This window comes from Callorhinus ursinus, unplaced genomic scaffold, assembly GCF_003265705.2.
Source record: "Callorhinus ursinus isolate GAN/ISIS: 27379988/994484 unplaced genomic scaffold, GSC_fseal_2.0 scaffold29, whole genome shotgun sequence".
NCBI lineage: Eukaryota > Metazoa > Chordata > Mammalia > Carnivora > Otariidae > Callorhinus > Callorhinus ursinus.
The window spans coordinates 18,097,553-18,116,555 of record NW_027397091.1 but is presented as its reverse complement, the minus strand read 5'-3'; the positions used below and the strand labels follow the sequence as shown (position 1 = coordinate 18,116,555).

Sequence of the window (19,003 nt, the reverse complement as noted above, 5' to 3'; positions counted from 1 at the left end):
GCAATCAGAGCTGGCAAAGTTTAAACCTCCCTGCCTCCCTGGGAATAAGAAAAAATATTCTATCATGGACATGGTGTTAGACAAACAAGTCACTCAGTTCCACTTTGGAAGACAGTCACTATAATCTTAATGAGGGACACAAGCTTTTCTGTTCTATTCAAGCATTTCATTGCAATCCCTTCACTGGCCCTCCATATCCCACTGTTAACCGTGTAAGGAGTAAGACAACACAAAAATCAAACAGAAGAAAAAAACATAACAGAAACCCAGGCTGCTTCTCTCAGGAGATGCAAATTCTCATGAATTCTCAAATTCCATAGCTAAGGTCCTACAACTTTGAGATGGGAATTTGAGGAATATAACTCCTGATATGGCAAAAATTCCACATAGAAGATTGCCCTGTAATAAAGGATCTGATCATCAACAGGGTAACCGTTAGAATAATGAAATATCAAAACTTATGCAATTTCCTTGAACATATCAAAACAAAAACTTACATTAGATACCAAACCTTACAAAATATATTTCATCTCTCTATAACACACACTCTCATGCCTACCAGCCTGAAATAAACAATAGCTTTGATTCTTTGCTGTACATCAATTCATGGTCTGTTCCTTCACCCCTGCTGCTGCCCTGCCATGTACTCTGGGCTCATGGTATGTTGCCACTACAACAGGAAGCTACTGGATGGACTACAGCCTTGCTGGCTGAGATGATCTGCTTCTTCAGTCTGGATCACCAAGTTCAAACAAGGAGGGATATCAGGTGGCAAATCCATTCAATTCCTGAGTTTCTAAGTACAGAGCAACTAGAATCTACATAATGAGAGCTACCTTAAATTATGTATTCAGATCTATTCCATGCCTGAGTTGGAGAGCAAGAATTTAAGCAGTGAGGAGTACCTGTACTTGACAGACTGAGGAATATATATAATAAAATGCCCAGAGCTGATTCCTGAAAAGAAAGGGGAAAACCCACCTTACCCCCAGCTATGAGATACTCCGATGTCCCCATCATGCTTCTAGCACCCAGTACCTTTAGGGTAAGGGGGAAGCACTGCGCCCATTTGCATTACAGAAACATTGCTGCCACTTAGCTATATTTACATGCATTTTCTTTTCTTTCACATCATTTAGATATTTACATATTGATAACCATGGATGCAACAAAGCTAAAAATATCTCAAGGGAAAAGAAATTGAGAAAAACTACAAAACAAAACAACTCCAGGCTGAGTAACAAAATTCACACACAACCACAAGAGACCTCCGATGTCACCACTTTTCAATGCCATGTAAAAGTAAGCCACTTACAGAGTTATTCTGCATCCTCATTTCATAGGCTGCTTGTCTCGGATTACTGGCTACTTGAGAAGCCGGTGAATTTCTTGAACCCAAGGCATGAGGCGTTAATATTCCACCAGGAGAGAAAGCTGGTTGATCTCTCTAACATAAATGGAAACAAATGTAGAAATTAAAATTAAATCACAATACAGTTAGATGACAGGAAGAAAAGAAGGCAATGGAATAGAGTCCTCACTGTAAGCACTTATTAAAGGAGGAACTGGATTTCTGTTAGCCTTTACAGGACTGTCCACAATTTGATTTGATGTTAACTCACCCTGTAAACAATATTATGTACTATTTAATAATAACCATTCTAAAAATACATATAATACACTGTTCTGATACACAGAATCTATTCAAGACTCAGTAAGCTATTCCATTATGTTTACTGACAATTTCAGAAAACATTCAAGAAACAATTTCAGGCACATAAAAATAATATAACTATGAAGGTTAAAAAACTAGTCAAGAGTTTGATTTATACTTAAGATAACCCACTTTTATTTACCCTTCACCTTACTAGAATTTAACTCTTTATTTCCAATTAATTTTATCTATGATTATAGCTGTAATAGGTGACAGTTGTGGCTGGCTGGTAAAACATACTTTTTACACAGATACTGACTGAAAGAAAATAGTAATACGTAAGGTAGAAAGCAGATATTCCCCTTGCAATCTAAGTGGTTTTGAACCTACCTGTAACAATAAATAATTCTACTTTTCTCCCTTCTAAGTTCCCCAACTTGCTCACTTCTAAAAAAATATAATAATAAAAGGCATTCCCTAAATTCCATGAGTTTAAAATCCAATAAAGACAAGAAAAACAAGAACCAAAGAAGTAACTATAGAGCATTATGCAATGAGGTAAGAAAACAAATATCACAAGTAAGCAGCAGCAGAGTTCAAAGAAAAGGACTGCTCATCCCTGGACTAGGGCCGAGGTCCCAGGGGAAAAGCTAAGATGTGAGGGAGTCATTAAGTCAGAAATCCACTCAGAGCTAGCAAATGTAGGCAACACTCTGAGTCAGGAGGGATGTGGTACATTTAGAAGACAGCACAGAAAAGCCGAGCAGCTAAAATCAGACCAGATCAGAGTACACACCACATGCCAGTCTGAGAGAAAAGTGGGCTCTAAGCAGACTATAAAGTCGCTGGTCATTTCCGAACAGGGAAACAAAACAGTTTCAGGAAGATTAGTCTGACAAAGATGTCGACAGAATGCAGTAACTTATAAAAAAATATAAAGGGTTGACTATTTTTATTACAGAAACAATACCTGATTATCACACAAAAAAAAATCAAATAGCTAAGCACCCCACGCCCATCAAGTGCATCTTTTCAGACTCGAGAGTTTAGAAAAGACTTGACACCAGCATTCTCTCTCCAGGCAAAAGGCAGCCCTATCCAACTCTACTTGATAAGGAATAATGTTACTGCAATAAACATCTTTCTCCCAAATCGTAAACTTATGCTATTGCCAATCTTATGAAATTAAAACTCACCTTCATTCTCTTTCTTTTTTCTTTCTGTCGTCTTCTAAAACTGTCCTAAAAGTATAAAATCCACATATTCTGTCAAATAATTACACAAAAATGTCAGAGTTAAACATTACCAGGAATGATCTGGGAAACAATTTAAGTTTTAAAGGAAGACCCCAGAAACCTAGGTACATAATTAAACTAGGCAATGGACCGTATGTTCAAAGTGCTGTTTATCAGAACTTTAGATGGATAGAGAGCACTGTAAATGGAGTTCAGATATAATTTAATTGTTCCTCTTAATATTTTCAGATAGTTTTTGACATCATTTCAGGAAAGAATGCAAAAGTCATGACAAAGACTCTTGGCTTTACCCTGGAGCGAATAGGCTGTCAACATGGAGAAGACACAAGTAAGTAAGAAAACAGTTCTTAAGTTTTAGCTGAATACAGTTAATAACCAAGACGGCCATTTAAAAAATATTAACAAGACAATTTAATAATGAACTTCTGTTACCTAAAAAGGGCTCGACAGTTCCTAATTCTGTAGCATGCATGGCACAAAGTGGGTAAAGAGAAAAGTGGGGCTCTGTGCAAACACTACCTCCCCCCGGCCTCCCCACCGCCGCCAGGTTCCAAAAAGTCAATCTCATGAAAGAAAGGAAGGAAATTCAGATGTTTGCACTGCTCATTCTGAGCCAACTTAATTCACAGGAAAGGGTCCAGTCTGCATTGATTCTTCCCCTCCACTCATTTTCAAAATGTAGTCACGGTTTCAATTAAACAGATTTGGGACTGATCTTGTTTCTCACTAACTGGCCATTCAAAGGCCTCCCTGGTCCCAGGGGTGCCTGGGTGGCTCACTTGGTTAAGCAACTGCCTTCGGCTTGAGTCATGATCCTGGAGTCCCGGGATCGAGTCCCACATTGGGCTCCCTGCTCAGCGAGGAGTCTGCTTCTCCCCCTGACCCTCTTCCCTCTCGTGTTCTCTCTCTCATTCTCTTTCTCTCAAATAAAAATCTTAAAAAGAAAGTTTAAAAAACAACAAAAACAAACAAACAAACAAAAAAACCCAAAGGCCTCCCTGGTCCCAGAAAGCACTCCTTCCATGCCCAAGATTCTGTAAGTATCAAGGCACTGGAACAACTAAGGTCTTACAATAGCCCCAAGCAGGGACCAGTAGGTACTATACTGACTGCCACCTGACTAGCGGCACTTCTATCCCTTCCAGGTCAGTAATGCCAACTGCAAAATAACACCCTTAATAAGATCTAAAATTCATACTTTCTGCCAGAAGAGAAGCTGAATGTTGGATATATGGTGAATAGCTACCTTAAAACCTCCTAAGATATGAAATCCACCAATTTCTTTAATCAAGCTTTCCTCTCTACCTTTAATTTAAATGTTTCTTATCCAGTGTACCAACGAGCTGCAGACAGTGAAAGCCATTAGTTTTCAGTCCTTATCTGACCATGACTCTTCGGTCTTGAATCATGCTCTTCACTTGGCTTCCAAGCCACTACACTCACCTGGTTCTCTTTTTTCACTCTTGCTGCATTGCCTTCACTCCATTACTCCCCAACCTCTCAATGTTAGTGTTCCTCTGTACCTAATACTTGGACTTCTCTACTCTTATGAGAGTAATCATCTAGTCTCATGGCTTTAAACACCATCTATATGGTGATGAGTCTCCAACCAGGACCTCTCCCCATTCAACATCTCCAACTGGGTGTCCCAAACTTAACATGCCCAAAACGGAATCCCCACCCCCAACTCTGCACCTCTCAGTCTTCTTCATCAGTTGCTCAGACCAGTTTTCAACTGCTCAGACAAAATGCCTTGGAGTCATTCTTGATACTTTTCCTTCTCTCAACCTAGCATTGAATCATTAGCCAATCCAGTGGTTCAAATCAAAACATTTAAAATCCAACTACCTCTTATCATCTTCACTGCCACCATGCTGGCTCCCTTGGACTGCTGCAAAAGAGCTTCCTAACCAGGCTCTTGTCTTCTATCTTTGCCTCTATACAGTCAACATCCTGGGTACATACCCTAGAGCCTCTGCACTGGCTATTCCCTCTGCCTGAGAAGCTCTTCTTGCAAACACCTGCATGGTTTACTTCTTTACATTCTCCAGGTCTTTATTCAAAGTCATCTGTTGGTGAGGCCTTCTCTAATCCCCTTTTCTAGAACTGCAACAACCCCATCTCCACGTTTCCAGTATTTCCCCACCTGCTTTAATTTTCTTCCCAGCACTCATCATTCTCTAACACAGTACACAGTTTACTTAGCTTTTGTGCTTATTGTCCATTTCTGGAAGAATGTAAGCTCCATGAGGTCAGGAATTTTTGTTTGCTTTTTTGTTTTTCTGTTATATCAATGACACTCAGAATACTGTCTGGCACATGATAAACACTTAATAAATGTTTGCTGGATAAATGAAGGACATTTGCAAGATAAAGGGCAAACATCAAAGCTTATAAAATAAAAAGCATCACCTTCAACTGCTCAGTTTTAGTAACAAATACTGATGTATTCCTTTTCTACTATTTTGTGCTAGGAACTCCTCCTTTGGCAATCAGTCAAAAGCCACAGACACACTTTCCAGGAAAATACATACACCTGGATACTTTTATATTGAATTTCTGAAGGTTCATTTATTTCCACCAATGCCCAACCTTGCTGATAGACATCGTATGATGTCAGGAACACCAAAAAAGATCCAAAGAGCTTTAAAATGCCCTCTCTGCTAGTCCAGTTGGAAATCATATTACTTAAGTCTGAAACACTTTGGTACCTATCAAATCTCATACATCCTGCTCTATGCCAAATATCACCAATATTTATTAGTACAAAGTCTGCTAAAGCCACATAAAAGGGCTGTTCTAATATAAGGTTTTTATATCAAGTAGTACTCAGTACATACGTATAGTTTTTTTCTTAGGCATAAATGGAAGCAGGTCAAGTGGAGCCGACTCCACTTGTTGAAGACTTAGTTAAAAATGGCTATGCTGCTACACATTTGATATCCCAAAGTCAGTTCTGTTATTGGAACCTTACACATGAAAAATTCTTGCCACCATAGTGGATTACCAAGTACCAAAGGTTTTGGAAAGAATGCTTAGAGTCCACTCACTCTGTTACATAAAATGGTACCGAAAGTTCTAAGAAAGAGACCACTAGCTACAATACACAAAGTTGAAGAAAATATAAAATCCTATCAGACACAATGACATGTTTTAATCTGTAAGGAAATCATGAAGCAACGTAGCAATATTTGCTCAAAATAGGCATATGAATTTTTTAAGATCAGTTTCTGAAAGGATTTCCTTCACTCTCTAAGGAGCACTATCTGTTAATTTTACCTACTGCTTGCCTCCCTTGACACTCCCCCACAATCACCCTCCACCCTCCTTTGACTCCAGGCTACCGCCCCTAAGCCCCACTGACTCCCCAGAGCCTCTGAACCCCTGGCCATGGACTAGAGGCCTGTCCATCTTGTCCTGACACGTCACAGAGCACCAATGGCTTCTCTCTTTAGGGATTTCCTCCATCTCTCTACAACTAGCTCCTCTCTCTCTTTATAAATGTCCATGTTTCTCAACGTTTCTTTTGGAGGCACTTTCACTCCACACAGGCTCCCAGGGACTTCAAGTTCACACTGACAGCTTGAAGTAACTCCCATCCACTAATGGTTCTCAAATCTCCTGTCAAAAGACTTCTGCCCTGAGCTTTACACAAATCTATCTAATTGCTTCATGGACTTTCTCCTCTCCAGTGTCTCCTATATGGCACCTCAAACTTAGTATCTCCAAAATGAAACTCAATTTCTACCTTGTCCCCACCTCAACCTGCTCTACCCCAAGTGCTTGCTATCTCAGTGAATGGTACCAGCCAATCTCCCAACTGCCTGAGCCAGAAACCTGGACTTCACCTAAGCACTCATCCTATCATATGTAATCAATTTCCAAGTGCTTTGTTATTTTATTTCTTTCTTTCACGTATAAATTTCTTACTCAGACCTGCAACCCTCTGCTTTGGCTGATGCGATCCAACCCCAACCCCTATACTCCACTACCAGAGTAGAGAGTTCCTAAGTCTTAACCTGTCTTCCAGGGCATAAATATTTCCTATAAAACATGGCAGCCACGAGTTCAATCCCAGCATTCATCTAGCCTTGGCACCCTCATTTCACAGCCTACTGATTAGAGAGGTGTTTGGATTTTTATCTTAATTAAGATTATGAAGAGAGAAAAAAATTACAATGCAACTCACACAGTGTGCAATACATAGTTCCACACAACAAGCATCACCACCTTTATAAAATAATCAAAGCACTGACCACTCATGATTACAATTGTGTTTGATACACTATAATAATAACAACGCACTCAAAGAGGTTAAAAGTACAATCAGAGGATCATCACAGCCTATTAGAGACAGGAGCAATTTAGCTACTGCAATAGAAACACTTTACCTCATCATCCTTTCTCTTTTTAAAAATGCTATCCTCAACTTCACCAACTGCTAACATGATCATCTGTACTCTTTGCAGATTGACATAACCACTTTCTGTAAGGTAACCCTGTAAGTGATAAAATACATGTAAAATGATCTTCTTATAAAAGCAAATACTTCTGTTTTGAAATTATTCAAGAGTGAACTTACCCCAGTTTTGTGTACCACATTTTTGTATATGTTAACCAAACGGTCAATTGCACCTTCCCTGCCACCAGGAAACAAACATTTCGCATTAGGACCAGTGTGCACTGTAAAGGCAAGAAGGCTAAAACACTAGTTTGAAAACCCACACAAACACACGTACCTAATTTCTAATGATGGCAGGTGAGGAAGGAAGTCATTTCCCACAAAGAAGCACATGAAGACCCAGTCATCAATACTCCTCTCAACATCAAATGTAAACGGCAGGCTGGCCATGGTGAGCTCTCTTTCCAAATACTACAACCAAGAAGGAATGCTACCATTAAAGCTATCAAAAGCCACCCTGCTTTAGAGCGCTAATCCCAATGTTTATTGCTACATACCTCACGAAGAACATTAAGACGAAGGAAGATAAATTCTCCTTCTGCACAAGGAAGACTATCTGCAAGTTCATCATGCTGCAGGAAAGGGGAGTCAAGATTAAACAAGTCTACTCTAAAGGCTATAACTTGTTCCAATGAAATAAATATCATGGCTTTCTCTAGAGCAAGATTCATTTTAATATTACAAGTATTAACCAAAAAAACCCAAAAACCTCACCAAACCATTTTAAAAATAAAAAATCATCCATAATCCCAATCACACCTAGACCAGAGATCAGCAAATGTTTTTTGCAAAAGGCTAGATAGTAAACATTTTAGCCTTTTGGAGACACATATGGTCTCTGTTGCATATTTTTTCATGTTTTGTTTTTACAACTCTTTAAAAATATAAATACCATTTTTAGCTCATTGGTCAAATCTGGAGGGCTGTAGTTTGCCAACCCCTGACCTACATCCAGGCAGTATGAAATTTCAAGGTATATACTTCTAGACCCTTCTCTATGAACATACAGTAAATTTTTTACCTTTTTTCCACTGAGCATGTCTTTTAAAGAGGCACCATATTCTTAAATCAGATGAAAACCCATTCAAAGGGGGCTGGATATAATCAAGTGAACCCAAAATATATAGGAACTAGGAGTAACTTAAAAGTATCAAGCAGATTAATATATTTTATTTATATTCTTTTTAAGAAAAAATAATCATTTGAAACAAATACGTCTATAAACAAATCATGTGTAACAGACATTATTAACTAGGAGACCTAAGCCTCATGTAGACATAAACTATGTTAGAAGTGAGAGGAGAAAGACTGAGTGCATGCATGCTTTGAATGTGTGTTCACTTTAAAGGGCTTTGAAAGATACAGTCCTGTGAGGGTAACAGAGCAAGTAGGTAAAAATCTAATACAATATAGTCTTCTCTTTATCCAGTCTAAAAATGAAGTAACCTGAATATACTTAATGCCACTAAACTGTAAACTTAAAAATGGTTAAAATGGTATATTGTGTGTTAAGTATATTTTATTACAACAAAAAATAAAATAGAAAAATTTTAAATGAGGCAACTACCATTTCAAAATTCCTACCTTTCCCTTCTTTTCTCTTGGCAAACCTTCACAGTCCTTGACCTCATGTCCAAACTGGTTACAAAGTCCACATGGTTTGGGTTTGTTTGGTTTGAATTCTTCTCTAATGATGGTAAAGTTGGGTTCATGTGTAGCAAGGCCGAGCATAATGAGATCAGCTATCAATCAACAATGATAAAACAATGAACAGTGAGCACTTTAAGAAGACCCTACCACAACCAATGATAAAGGACACCACTGTAACACAAGACACCAACACAAAGAAAAGCCCAAATTAGCACATAAACAGAGGTGGTAAAGCCAAAAAACCTAAAACTTCTTAGTTCTCAGGCAACAAGTTGTCCTCCAGACACATGGGCACAGAAAATCTTCCCTTTAAAGGTATATAATATCAAAAGGTTGAAAAACATTTTTAAAATATAAACATAAATGAACATGAATCACAGATTAAACAACTTAATACCAGTTCCTTCTCAAACATAAAATGAGCAAGGCCTATTAGAATTTCCAGGAAACCAGGAATAATCCACTACTACACACCAACCCATCAACTTGCTATGGTTTAATCCAAGAGAATCAAATCCCAAAGAAGAAACTTACCATCTGCTCCACATAAGCAATGATGAGTGTTTGGGTCATGGTTAGGTTGGGCTAAAGAGGGGGAAAAGATACATTTTATTTATATAAATGTATTTTATACCAGAGGAATATCACATTCTACCAAATATTTTCTATATAATGGCTTAGCTTTTTTAATAGAACATATAATAAAATATTTATAAGGGAGTTTTACCTCTTTGTCTTCTAATATAATCCATGATTTTATGTTCTCCTTCACCAGGAGCACTAGCATCAGATAAAATAACCTATAAAAAATAGTTTTTAACACTGTCAGTTCATCCCCAATTTTTTAGCACAAAAATCAATAAAATTGAATAGCTTAAAATAAATTAGGATCAAAAAAAATAAAAAAATAAAAAATAAATTAGGATGATTCTATTAAGACAGTGTTATTAGAAATTTTTCATAAGGTGTGTGATGAACACCAAAATTGTTTCACTGGTTAACTTACTACAGGAAGAGAAAAAATGAAATGTTTCAGTCAAATTTAGCCAAAAGAACTGATCAGTTCACAGGTTTCTAGTATTCTCACTGCGACCCAAGGATACAGCCCCAAACCACATAAGCCCAGGAAGTAATCAATAAAAAATATCCATTAAATATAATTCACCATGTCTAGTTTATAGCAAAACAAGCTTTGAATTTTTTTTTTTATTTTTGAAAAGATTTTATTTATTTAAGAGAGTGAGAAAGAAGAGTGCATGCAGGAGGGGGGGGGGGGGGGAGAAACAAACTCCCCACCTAGCAGGGAGCCCGATCCCAGGACCCTAAGATCATGACCTGAGCAAAAGGCAGACTCAACCAACTGAGCCACCCAGGTGCCCCAACAAGCTTTGAATTTAAAATTACATATAAGTTCATTTAAATCTTACTTAAACACGTAGAAGAACACAGCTATTCTTTAAAGGCAGCCCTATGACTTTAATCTTGCTGTTTTGATTTCTAACAATAGAAATTTTCATTTCAAAATTGCTTTCCTATATATATATGTATATATATATTTTATATAGAATACAAAATATACATATATTTTTAAATCATGGGTCCCGTGTTATAGCTTCATAGTGATGAAGAGGACAAAACTGACACTGAGAGAAAATTCAGCAGTCTAAAACTGGACCATGCAGGGCACCCCATCTCTAATAACCCTGGAAGCTTCTCTTTCCTCTGACAGTCAACTAGCATTTTATGGGGTTATCAGTCATATCAAAGTACAGCCTAAAATGATCACCCTTATCTTTCTGAAGTACCAAAATGTGAAACTTACTGTCAAGTTTTTCCACCCAGGGTCATTATTTAAACGATCAGCTATGTAATAGCGAAGGCATTTAGCAAGATTGTCCATGAACTCGGTTCCCTAAAATGATAGAAAGAAATAAATTAACCTACCATTTAAGAGTTAGGAATAGCTGGCAAAGTATGAGACTACTTACTGGTGTAATACAGTTGCTGTCAAATCTTTCTTTTATTTCTTCTGGAGGAAGAAAGCCACCTACAGGAAAAAGAGGCAATGTTTTGTTTTCCCCATAAAAAAGTCAGGTATTAATCACAAAGATACAAATGTAGGGATCTGAAGGGGTACGTGCACCCCGATGTTTATAGCAGCAATGTCCACAACAGCCAAACTGTGGAAAGAGCCAAGATGTCCATCGACAGATGAATGGATAAAGAAGATGTGGTATATATACACAATGGAATATTATGCAGCCATCAAAAGGAATGAGATCTTGCCATTTGCAACGACGTGGCTAGAACTGGAGGGTGTTATGCTGAGTGAAATAAGTCAATCAGAGAAAGACATGTATCATATGACCTCACCGATATGAGGAATTCTTAATCTCAGGAAACAAACTGAGTGTTGCTGGAGTGATGGGGGGTGGGAGGGATGGGGTGGCTGGGTGATAGACACTGGGTAGGGTATGTGCTATGGTGAGCGCTGTGAATTGTGCAAGACTGTTGAATCACAGATCTGTACTTCTGAAACAAATAATAGAACGTACGTTAAGAAAAAAGAAAAAGAAAAAGATAGCAGGAGGGGAAGAATGAAGGGGAGTAAGTCAGAGGGGGAGACGAACCATGAGAGACGATGGACTCTGTAAAACAAACTGAGGGTTCTAGAGGGGAGGAGGGTGGGGGGGATGGGTTAGCCTGGTGATGGGTATTAAAGAGGGCACATTCTGCGTGGAGCACTGGGTGTTATGCACAAACAATGAATCATGGAACACTACATCAAGAACTAATGATGTAATGTATGGTGATTAACATAACAATAAAAAATTAAAAAAAAAAGTCAGGTATTAAGTATTTCAGTATTAAGCCAGAACAACAAAAACAAGTCCAAATACAAAAGAAAAGGAAATATTGTCACCTAAGGAACAAATGTTCCCCCTTTGGGGAAGAGAATAAGATTCATGCTCTCAAATTTAATACAAGCTTTAACATGACCATCAAACAATATATGATATACAAAAGATACTACAGTTATATAGAAATATGAAAATGATGACATTCTTCATAATGCCCTCTGCAGCAGAACATACACATACACACACACACGTTAGGAGTTCTCATTTTGATAATAATTCCTGAGATAAATGTACCTTAGGAAAAATTAAAGTGCTGAGTTGTTTGTTTTTAAAGATTTTTATTTATTTATTTATTTGAGAGAGAGACAGAGTGCGTGCGTGCTCACAAATGAGTGGGGGGAGAGGGAGAGGGCCAAGCAGACTCCCCATTGAGCAGGGAGCCTGACACAGGGCTTGATCCCAGAACCCTAAGATCATGACCTGAGCCAAAGAAAGATGTTTAACCAACTGAGCCACCCAGGTGCCCATAAACTGCTGAGTTTATAACAGCTTTATATGATAAGAAATAAAATTATCAGCTGTGATATAAAAGTCCTATTTGTCCTCTATATCACCGATTAGCTTTTTTTTAAATGACAAATATATTTCAAAACATCTTCAAGAAAGAAGACATCTTTAAAATCGAAGACTATCTTTTATAAGTGCAAACAGGTTTTTAGCATATTACAAGCTGCAGCTAAAGTAACTATACAGTTGCACACTTCCAGCAAATTAAAACAGAAAATGTGTCCTAATTGTAGGCCTGAGGTGACTACACTATGGTATCCTCTTTTACCTGCAAAGTACAGTATCTTGAGCCAATAAATTGTGGCTTTCCCGGTCTATCACACTGCCTCTGTAACAAAACACCAAACAAATCACCCTGCTACAACCACACCCCATCTCACAGACAGGTGTCTTGGGAGAGAACTGGTCCCATGGAGTATCTGGACTCCCTGACCTTCCTCCCCTGAGACTTCGAACTTCTACCTATATATCCAATAGGAATTTCAAGCTCTGGGAAACTGCAAAGATGATTACACCCCACCCCTCCCCCAAATCAAGGGAACCCTGGGTACTTCACCGCCTCAGTGCCTGTTGCATCCACCTCCACTGAAGTGTGTCTGACTTAGTGAAAGCCTGTAAATAGGAGCACATCATCCCGGGCTTCCTCTTACAGACCTCGGAGTTCTGAGGGGAAGTAATAAACAAGCTGCCCAGACTGATTTAAGGAAAATGTTTACAGAACTGTAGCTTTCGAACAGCCCTCATAGAAAACAAAAGTAAGAGGCACTCTAAATGTATTTCTCCTTTACAGATACAACAAATTAGCTGAAGAGTTGTGCTTGCCCTGAGAGGGGCTGACAATCTGCTCTCTCTACCAGAATTCCCTCCTTTTATTCCTAAGTTTCCCTTTTACTAGAGTTGGGAAAAGAAACAAGCTTGTTAGGGGAAATGAAGGATTCCATTAACTACTTTTTGACAGTGAACATAAATTTTCCTCGGATATTCTAGATCCTAATTAAATTAAAACCATACCTACTGTGAGCGAAGTTGACACCTCTCCCCCCATTCTATATACATTTCATAAGAAGTCCAAGTTCAAGATGCACATTCTTTACCTTTTGCCAGTATTTCTTCCCTGACTCGCTGCTTCTCCACTGCTGCTTCCATTCCTTCTTTTGATGCTCTGAACCTTCTGGAACGCTGCTGGTTCATTTTAGCACGTGGTGCCTAAGAACATTATTTCACAGTCATACAATACTATTTAAAATATGTATAACGAAATCTGTACATTATTTTCAACCAGTTGTTCTTGTAAAAATAGTACACCAAAATGGAAAAGTAATATATCTAATAATCCTTTCATGACAGATAGTAAATCCTGAGAACTTAAATTTGGATCAAGAACTTAAAAGCTGACCTCAGTCAGGTAAGTGAGTGACATATCAAATGGACAAACATCCTAAGAAGCCACTTAATACTGCAGAGTCCACAACCCAATGCCACTTCTACTGGGCTATGGTGCTTCAAGGCACCCAAGAAGGAGAGCTCACTTTACTCAAAGACCCAGCCAGCATGCAGTGAATAGTTACTAGTACAGAACCAGGATCAGGAAGAACTTATGTCCATGCCTAAAAGCAAAGATGGTCTCCAAATGAGATTCACCACGCCCCATAAAAGCAAAAGAAAACTACTTCTTAATCTGTAGGACCTCAAGGCACTTTTTTTTTCATTAAAAATAATTTTTTTTAAAGATTTTATTTATTTGACAGACAGAGACAGAGTGAGAGGGAACACAAGCAGGGGAGTTGGAGGGGGAAGCAGGCTTGCCACGGAGCGGGGAGTCTGATGCGGGGCTCGATCCCAGGACCCTGGGATCATGACCTGAGCCGAAGGCAGACGCTTAACGACTGAGCCACCCATGCGCCCCAAGGCACTTCTATAATGTATTTCCCACAATAACCACTCTGTCTCTACAAGAAAGCAAAGCAGGTAAAAAGGGAACAAGGTTTTAACTGAAAATACTTTTGAATTACTCTGACGAAATGTAATTTAAAATCACTGGATAAGCTTGAATGAAATGAACTGGACTCTCAGGGTTTTTTTTTTTTTTTTAAGATTTTATTTATTTATTTGAGAGAGAGAATGAGATAGAGAGAGAGCATGAGAGGGGAGAGGGTCAGAGGGAGAAGCGGGATGCGGGACCTGATCCCGGGACTCTAGGATCATGACCTGAGCCGAAGGCAGTCACTTAACCAACTGAGCCACCCAGGCGCCCTGGACTCTCAGGTTTTGAAACTCCTAAACTGAGTTTTGTGGTTGGAAGGGACTCAAGTATCCTGTCTACATAAAATAAAAGTTATTTTAAATTCTCTTTTAAATAGTTCCCTTTCTTGTAAAATAAGACCACCTAGCCTAACTCTTTCAAGTACCAAGTTCTTTGATCCACATTTATATTTCAACAAAAACATGTTATACACCTGAGCATACAAACATACAGATATACAGACACTCACACAGGTATGCATACAGTTTATACTTGTTCTAGCAGTAAGGGCACAATGAATGTAAAATGACAGATTTTCTTCAAGAACTTTCACTAATACGAATTGGAATATGCTCCAAATAAGATATTTCCTGTTCCCTCTACTTGTCAATGCACTTTAACTGCAACTTACCAAGTTATCAAGTAGCTAAGATTTTTCAGTGCATAAAGAGAACCTCACAGAAAAGTTAATCTTGGACCCAAAGTTTTCTAGATCTTCAAAATCATTGCATTAGCCACTAGGGATTACTAAATCTAAAAGAAAGATAATCTATTTGTATACAGCTAAATAAATTTTAGAGTTATGATTTATCTTAATTTTCCTTGAACTCTGATACATAGTTTGCTGGTTATTTATAAACTAAGCTAGCTGAGAGCTGACCTATCACCCTAGGTCAGTAAGTTATTGCCCTCTTAAAGCATTCTGAGGACTACTCACTGCCCATAGGAGAAAATCCAAACTCCTAAGCATGGCAATAAGGCCTTCTCAAGACATTGCTCTACTTCCCTTTCCAATCTAAAACACCTGTAATTGCCCAAATGTGTTAGTGTGGTCAAGGCATGGGAAGTGTATTTACTGGGCCCATTTGAGAAATCCAGAAGGTCTTCCCTCTTCCTTTCTATTCCACTGATCCCCCTCCACTGCCCACCAATCTCCTGTTACTCTTTATGCTTCAAGAAATGAGACAAAAGTCACCTCCTATCTCCTAACCCCCTTACTAGCACTGATTTCCTCTTCCCTCAGCACCCTGCCTGTGTTATCTAGTACCTATAAAGCCCACAATTAACTACCTTGTTCATTTACCTCTGTCCCATTAGTGGTAAGCCCTTCAAAAGAAAGGGCAGTCACCATTAACCCCAGTAGCTCACAGTATCTGGCACAAACAGGTACAAGAAATGTCTGAATGAATGACTGAAGGATCAGGTTGCCTGTCTCAAGTTCACCACCGTCAACATTTTTCGTTATTTAGCTGACTCTCACTGTAGACACTCAGAACACAGCAAAAACAAAAACAGAAGATTCTAAGTTAACTTTTTTAGCACTTACCACTCCATCTATTGCCATGTAGAGAAGTCGTCTTGGTCTTACAATATTGAAAAGTCTGTCAATGTACTCAAAAATTGCAACCATCATTTCATCCTCATTTTTTGGTGCTGGTCTACAAGGACAAACAAACAACGTAATAGAATACAATACTCCCCTGTAACTTCTGCTATCATGACAGTGACAAAAATGGGTTACATACTTGTCTTCGGGATGAGTACAAGGATGGATGATTCCATTCATATCCAAATACAGATTATCAAACTCCACATCATTTGGATTTGGTTTACTGGCATCAACAGGAACCTTTACACCATTGCATTCTTTTGGCTGTGAGAAAGTGACAATAATAGTTTGATTGTTCAAGTCTAAAATTAACACATCCTAGGCTCAGTATGAACCCATTTCACTTCTGAATTGGAAACAGAACACTTTAAGTCATCTTTAAATTATAAGAAATGATTTTACTCCTTAAAGCAAACTAATACAGATATTTTATCTGTAGAAAGCGGATAGCTTCCAACACAAGTTAACCTCAACTACGTGAGGGATATTTATCAAAATCTCAAATCATTCAGTTGTCCAAGTGAGAAACCGTGGGAGTCATCTTAGAATTCCTCCCCAATCCCCCCTGCCATTATCAGTAAGTCCAACAATCTAACCTGAAAAAGGCCTCTCGACTTCATTTCCTCTTGGCCCCACTGCCATGACCATCACCTCAAAGATCAACACTTATTAGCCTTCTGTCCTGCCACAGTATCATTCCAGCCAACCCTATCTCTTCTAAGTTCCTAGAAAACCCTCTTCCATCTCCCAGTGCCTCTCTACACTTTCTCCTTCTGCATTCCTGACCACACCCACTTCCTGAAACCTTACTAATTTTCCACAGTCTAGATTGAGATCAAGTCACTCATTTTATAACTCTTCGTACACCCCTCTCAGAAAACTAACTGCTCCTCCTTCTGCATTTATTTATTTGAGAAAGAGAACAGGGAGCAGAGGGAGAGGGAGAAACAGACTGCCTGCTGAGCAGTGAGCCCAACATGGGGCTCCATCCCAGGACCCTGGGATCATGACCTGAGCTGAAGGCAGACACTTAATTGACTGAACTACCCAGGCACCCCTCAACTGTATTTTTGTAATGAATACCTTTGTTTTTTCTTCCAGAGCTTCAGTGAATGATAAGAATATGAGATCAGATTTTTACTGTTAGTAAATGTCATTAAAAAAAAAAAGTTTAACACACACAGAGCATATAAAGCATCATTTGTAACAGCAAAAAACTGTGAACTTAAAAGCCATCGTGTACATCATGGATGAGCCTCAAAAATATTTTAAGTGAAAGCCAATCACAAAAGACCACAGAAGATCCCATTTATATGAAAAAATCCAGAATAGATAAATCTATAGAGACAGAAATAGATGAGTTTCAATTTGGGGGGTGGTGATAGGAAATGAATGCAAATGGGTGCAACATTTCTTTTGGGAGTGATAAAAGTGTTCTAAAATTAGGTAACGGCAACAATCTGTATACAAGCCACTGAATTGTACACTTTCAACAGGTGAATTTTATGGCATATAAATTACATCTCAAGAAGACTATTAAAAATAAATAATGAAAGGTCAACTTAATTAGGGGGAAAGAAAGAGTCCACAGAACGGATTGATAAACTGTGGATGTCCATATACGGAATGCCAGACACAAGTGAGAATCAAAGAAACAGAGCAGGACAGTCACAAATATATTGCTGAGCCAAAAACAAACAAACAAAAAACAAAACCAAAAGCCACCAGGCTTCAGAAGGATACATACAGTACCATTTATAGAAAATTATAAAATAGGGGCGCCTGGGTGGCTCAGTTGGTTAAGCGACTGCCTTCGGCTCAGGTCATGATCCCAGGGTCCTGGGATCGAGCCCCGCATCGAGCTCCCCGTTCCGCGGGAAGCCTGCTTCTCCCTCTCCCACTTCCCCGGCTTGTGTTCCCTCTCTCTCTGTCAATTAAATAAATAAAATCTTAAAAAAAAAAAAAAAAAAAAAGAAAATTATAAAATAGACAAAATAATAACAGGTATTGTTCAGGACTGAGTACGTATACAGTGAAATCATAAAAAAGCAAGGGAACGATTTCGTGACCCTGGTTGTTATCTCTGAGAGAGGGAAAGGAATGAGATTGCATTTCAATGTACATTTATAATTGGGAGAAAAGGGTATTACAAAAGGGATTTAAAGGCAGAACAGGGAAGCAGCTTTCAGACAGTGCTCTGTACATATATGCTTGTGTATCAGGAAAAAGTGGCTTGATCAGAAGCAGTGAATGGGATAAAAATGTACAGAAAACAAGAGGTCAATTTTGGTGGTGTCTATTTCAATAGAGAAGAACCTGATAAACTCTCCCCCAAAAAACAAAAACAAACTCTATGAAGGCAGGAAGCTCTCTACCTCTCCATCTAGCCTCTACATTCCAAAGTCCACACATTCCTTTCTCTGCACCAAGCAAGACACCACACTCAGGAGAATCAAGACTCATTGTCTTTATGCTCCCCAGGAAGTCAGGTTAAAAATATTTTAGACTTTGCCATATGATCTCAGTTGCAACAACTTATTATCTGCTTTGTAGAGTGAAAGCAGCCATAAACAATATGTCTATGAATGGGTATGATTGTGTTCCAATGTAACTGTACGTACAAAAACAGGAGGCCACTGGCTTGCTAACTTCTGCCCTTTGTCCAAAGTACACCACTAGGCACAGTACAGCTTCTCAATGAATGCTGAGTGTAGCTGCATGAGAATTTCTGTTTATACTACCTAGGAAGTGCAACATGGTGCAGGGAGGCATTGGGGAGTAGGTTGGAGGGGAGCGTTAATTTTGAGGGGAAAAAAGAGCATTCCAGGGATTTCCAATAAGAAGACTGTGAACATATTTTCCTCTCAGAATTACTGTAGATATATACAACATGCTAATTACATAAATTTATAGAGTTTCTT

The 19,003-nt window shown here is 38.6% G+C and overlaps 1 protein-coding gene across 2 annotated transcripts in view; it reads right to left on the bottom strand.

Annotated features, from left to right (window-relative positions):
* XRN2 (5'-3' exoribonuclease 2) overlaps nt 1-19,003 on the bottom strand; it is an 86,077-nt gene that overhangs the window by 46,642 nt on the left and 20,432 nt on the right. For both annotated transcript variants that reach the window (XM_025876978.2, XM_073878466.1), the window contains exons 2-15: nt 16,219-16,346; nt 16,020-16,131; nt 13,545-13,656; nt 11,011-11,069; nt 10,845-10,934; nt 9,750-9,822; nt 9,557-9,607; nt 8,957-9,114; nt 7,870-7,944; nt 7,650-7,783; nt 7,493-7,550; nt 7,302-7,409; nt 2,851-2,895; nt 1,316-1,447 (exon numbers count right to left, since the gene is read on the bottom strand). In XM_025876978.2, coding sequence (XP_025732763.1) covers nt 1,316-1,447; nt 2,851-2,895; nt 7,302-7,409; nt 7,493-7,550; nt 7,650-7,783; nt 7,870-7,944; nt 8,957-9,114; nt 9,557-9,607; nt 9,750-9,822; nt 10,845-10,934; nt 11,011-11,069; nt 13,545-13,656; nt 16,020-16,131; nt 16,219-16,346 — 1,335 coding nt within the window. The remainder of the gene's footprint in view (nt 1-1,315; nt 1,448-2,850; nt 2,896-7,301; nt 7,410-7,492; nt 7,551-7,649; nt 7,784-7,869; nt 7,945-8,956; nt 9,115-9,556; nt 9,608-9,749; nt 9,823-10,844; nt 10,935-11,010; nt 11,070-13,544; nt 13,657-16,019; nt 16,132-16,218; nt 16,347-19,003) is intronic.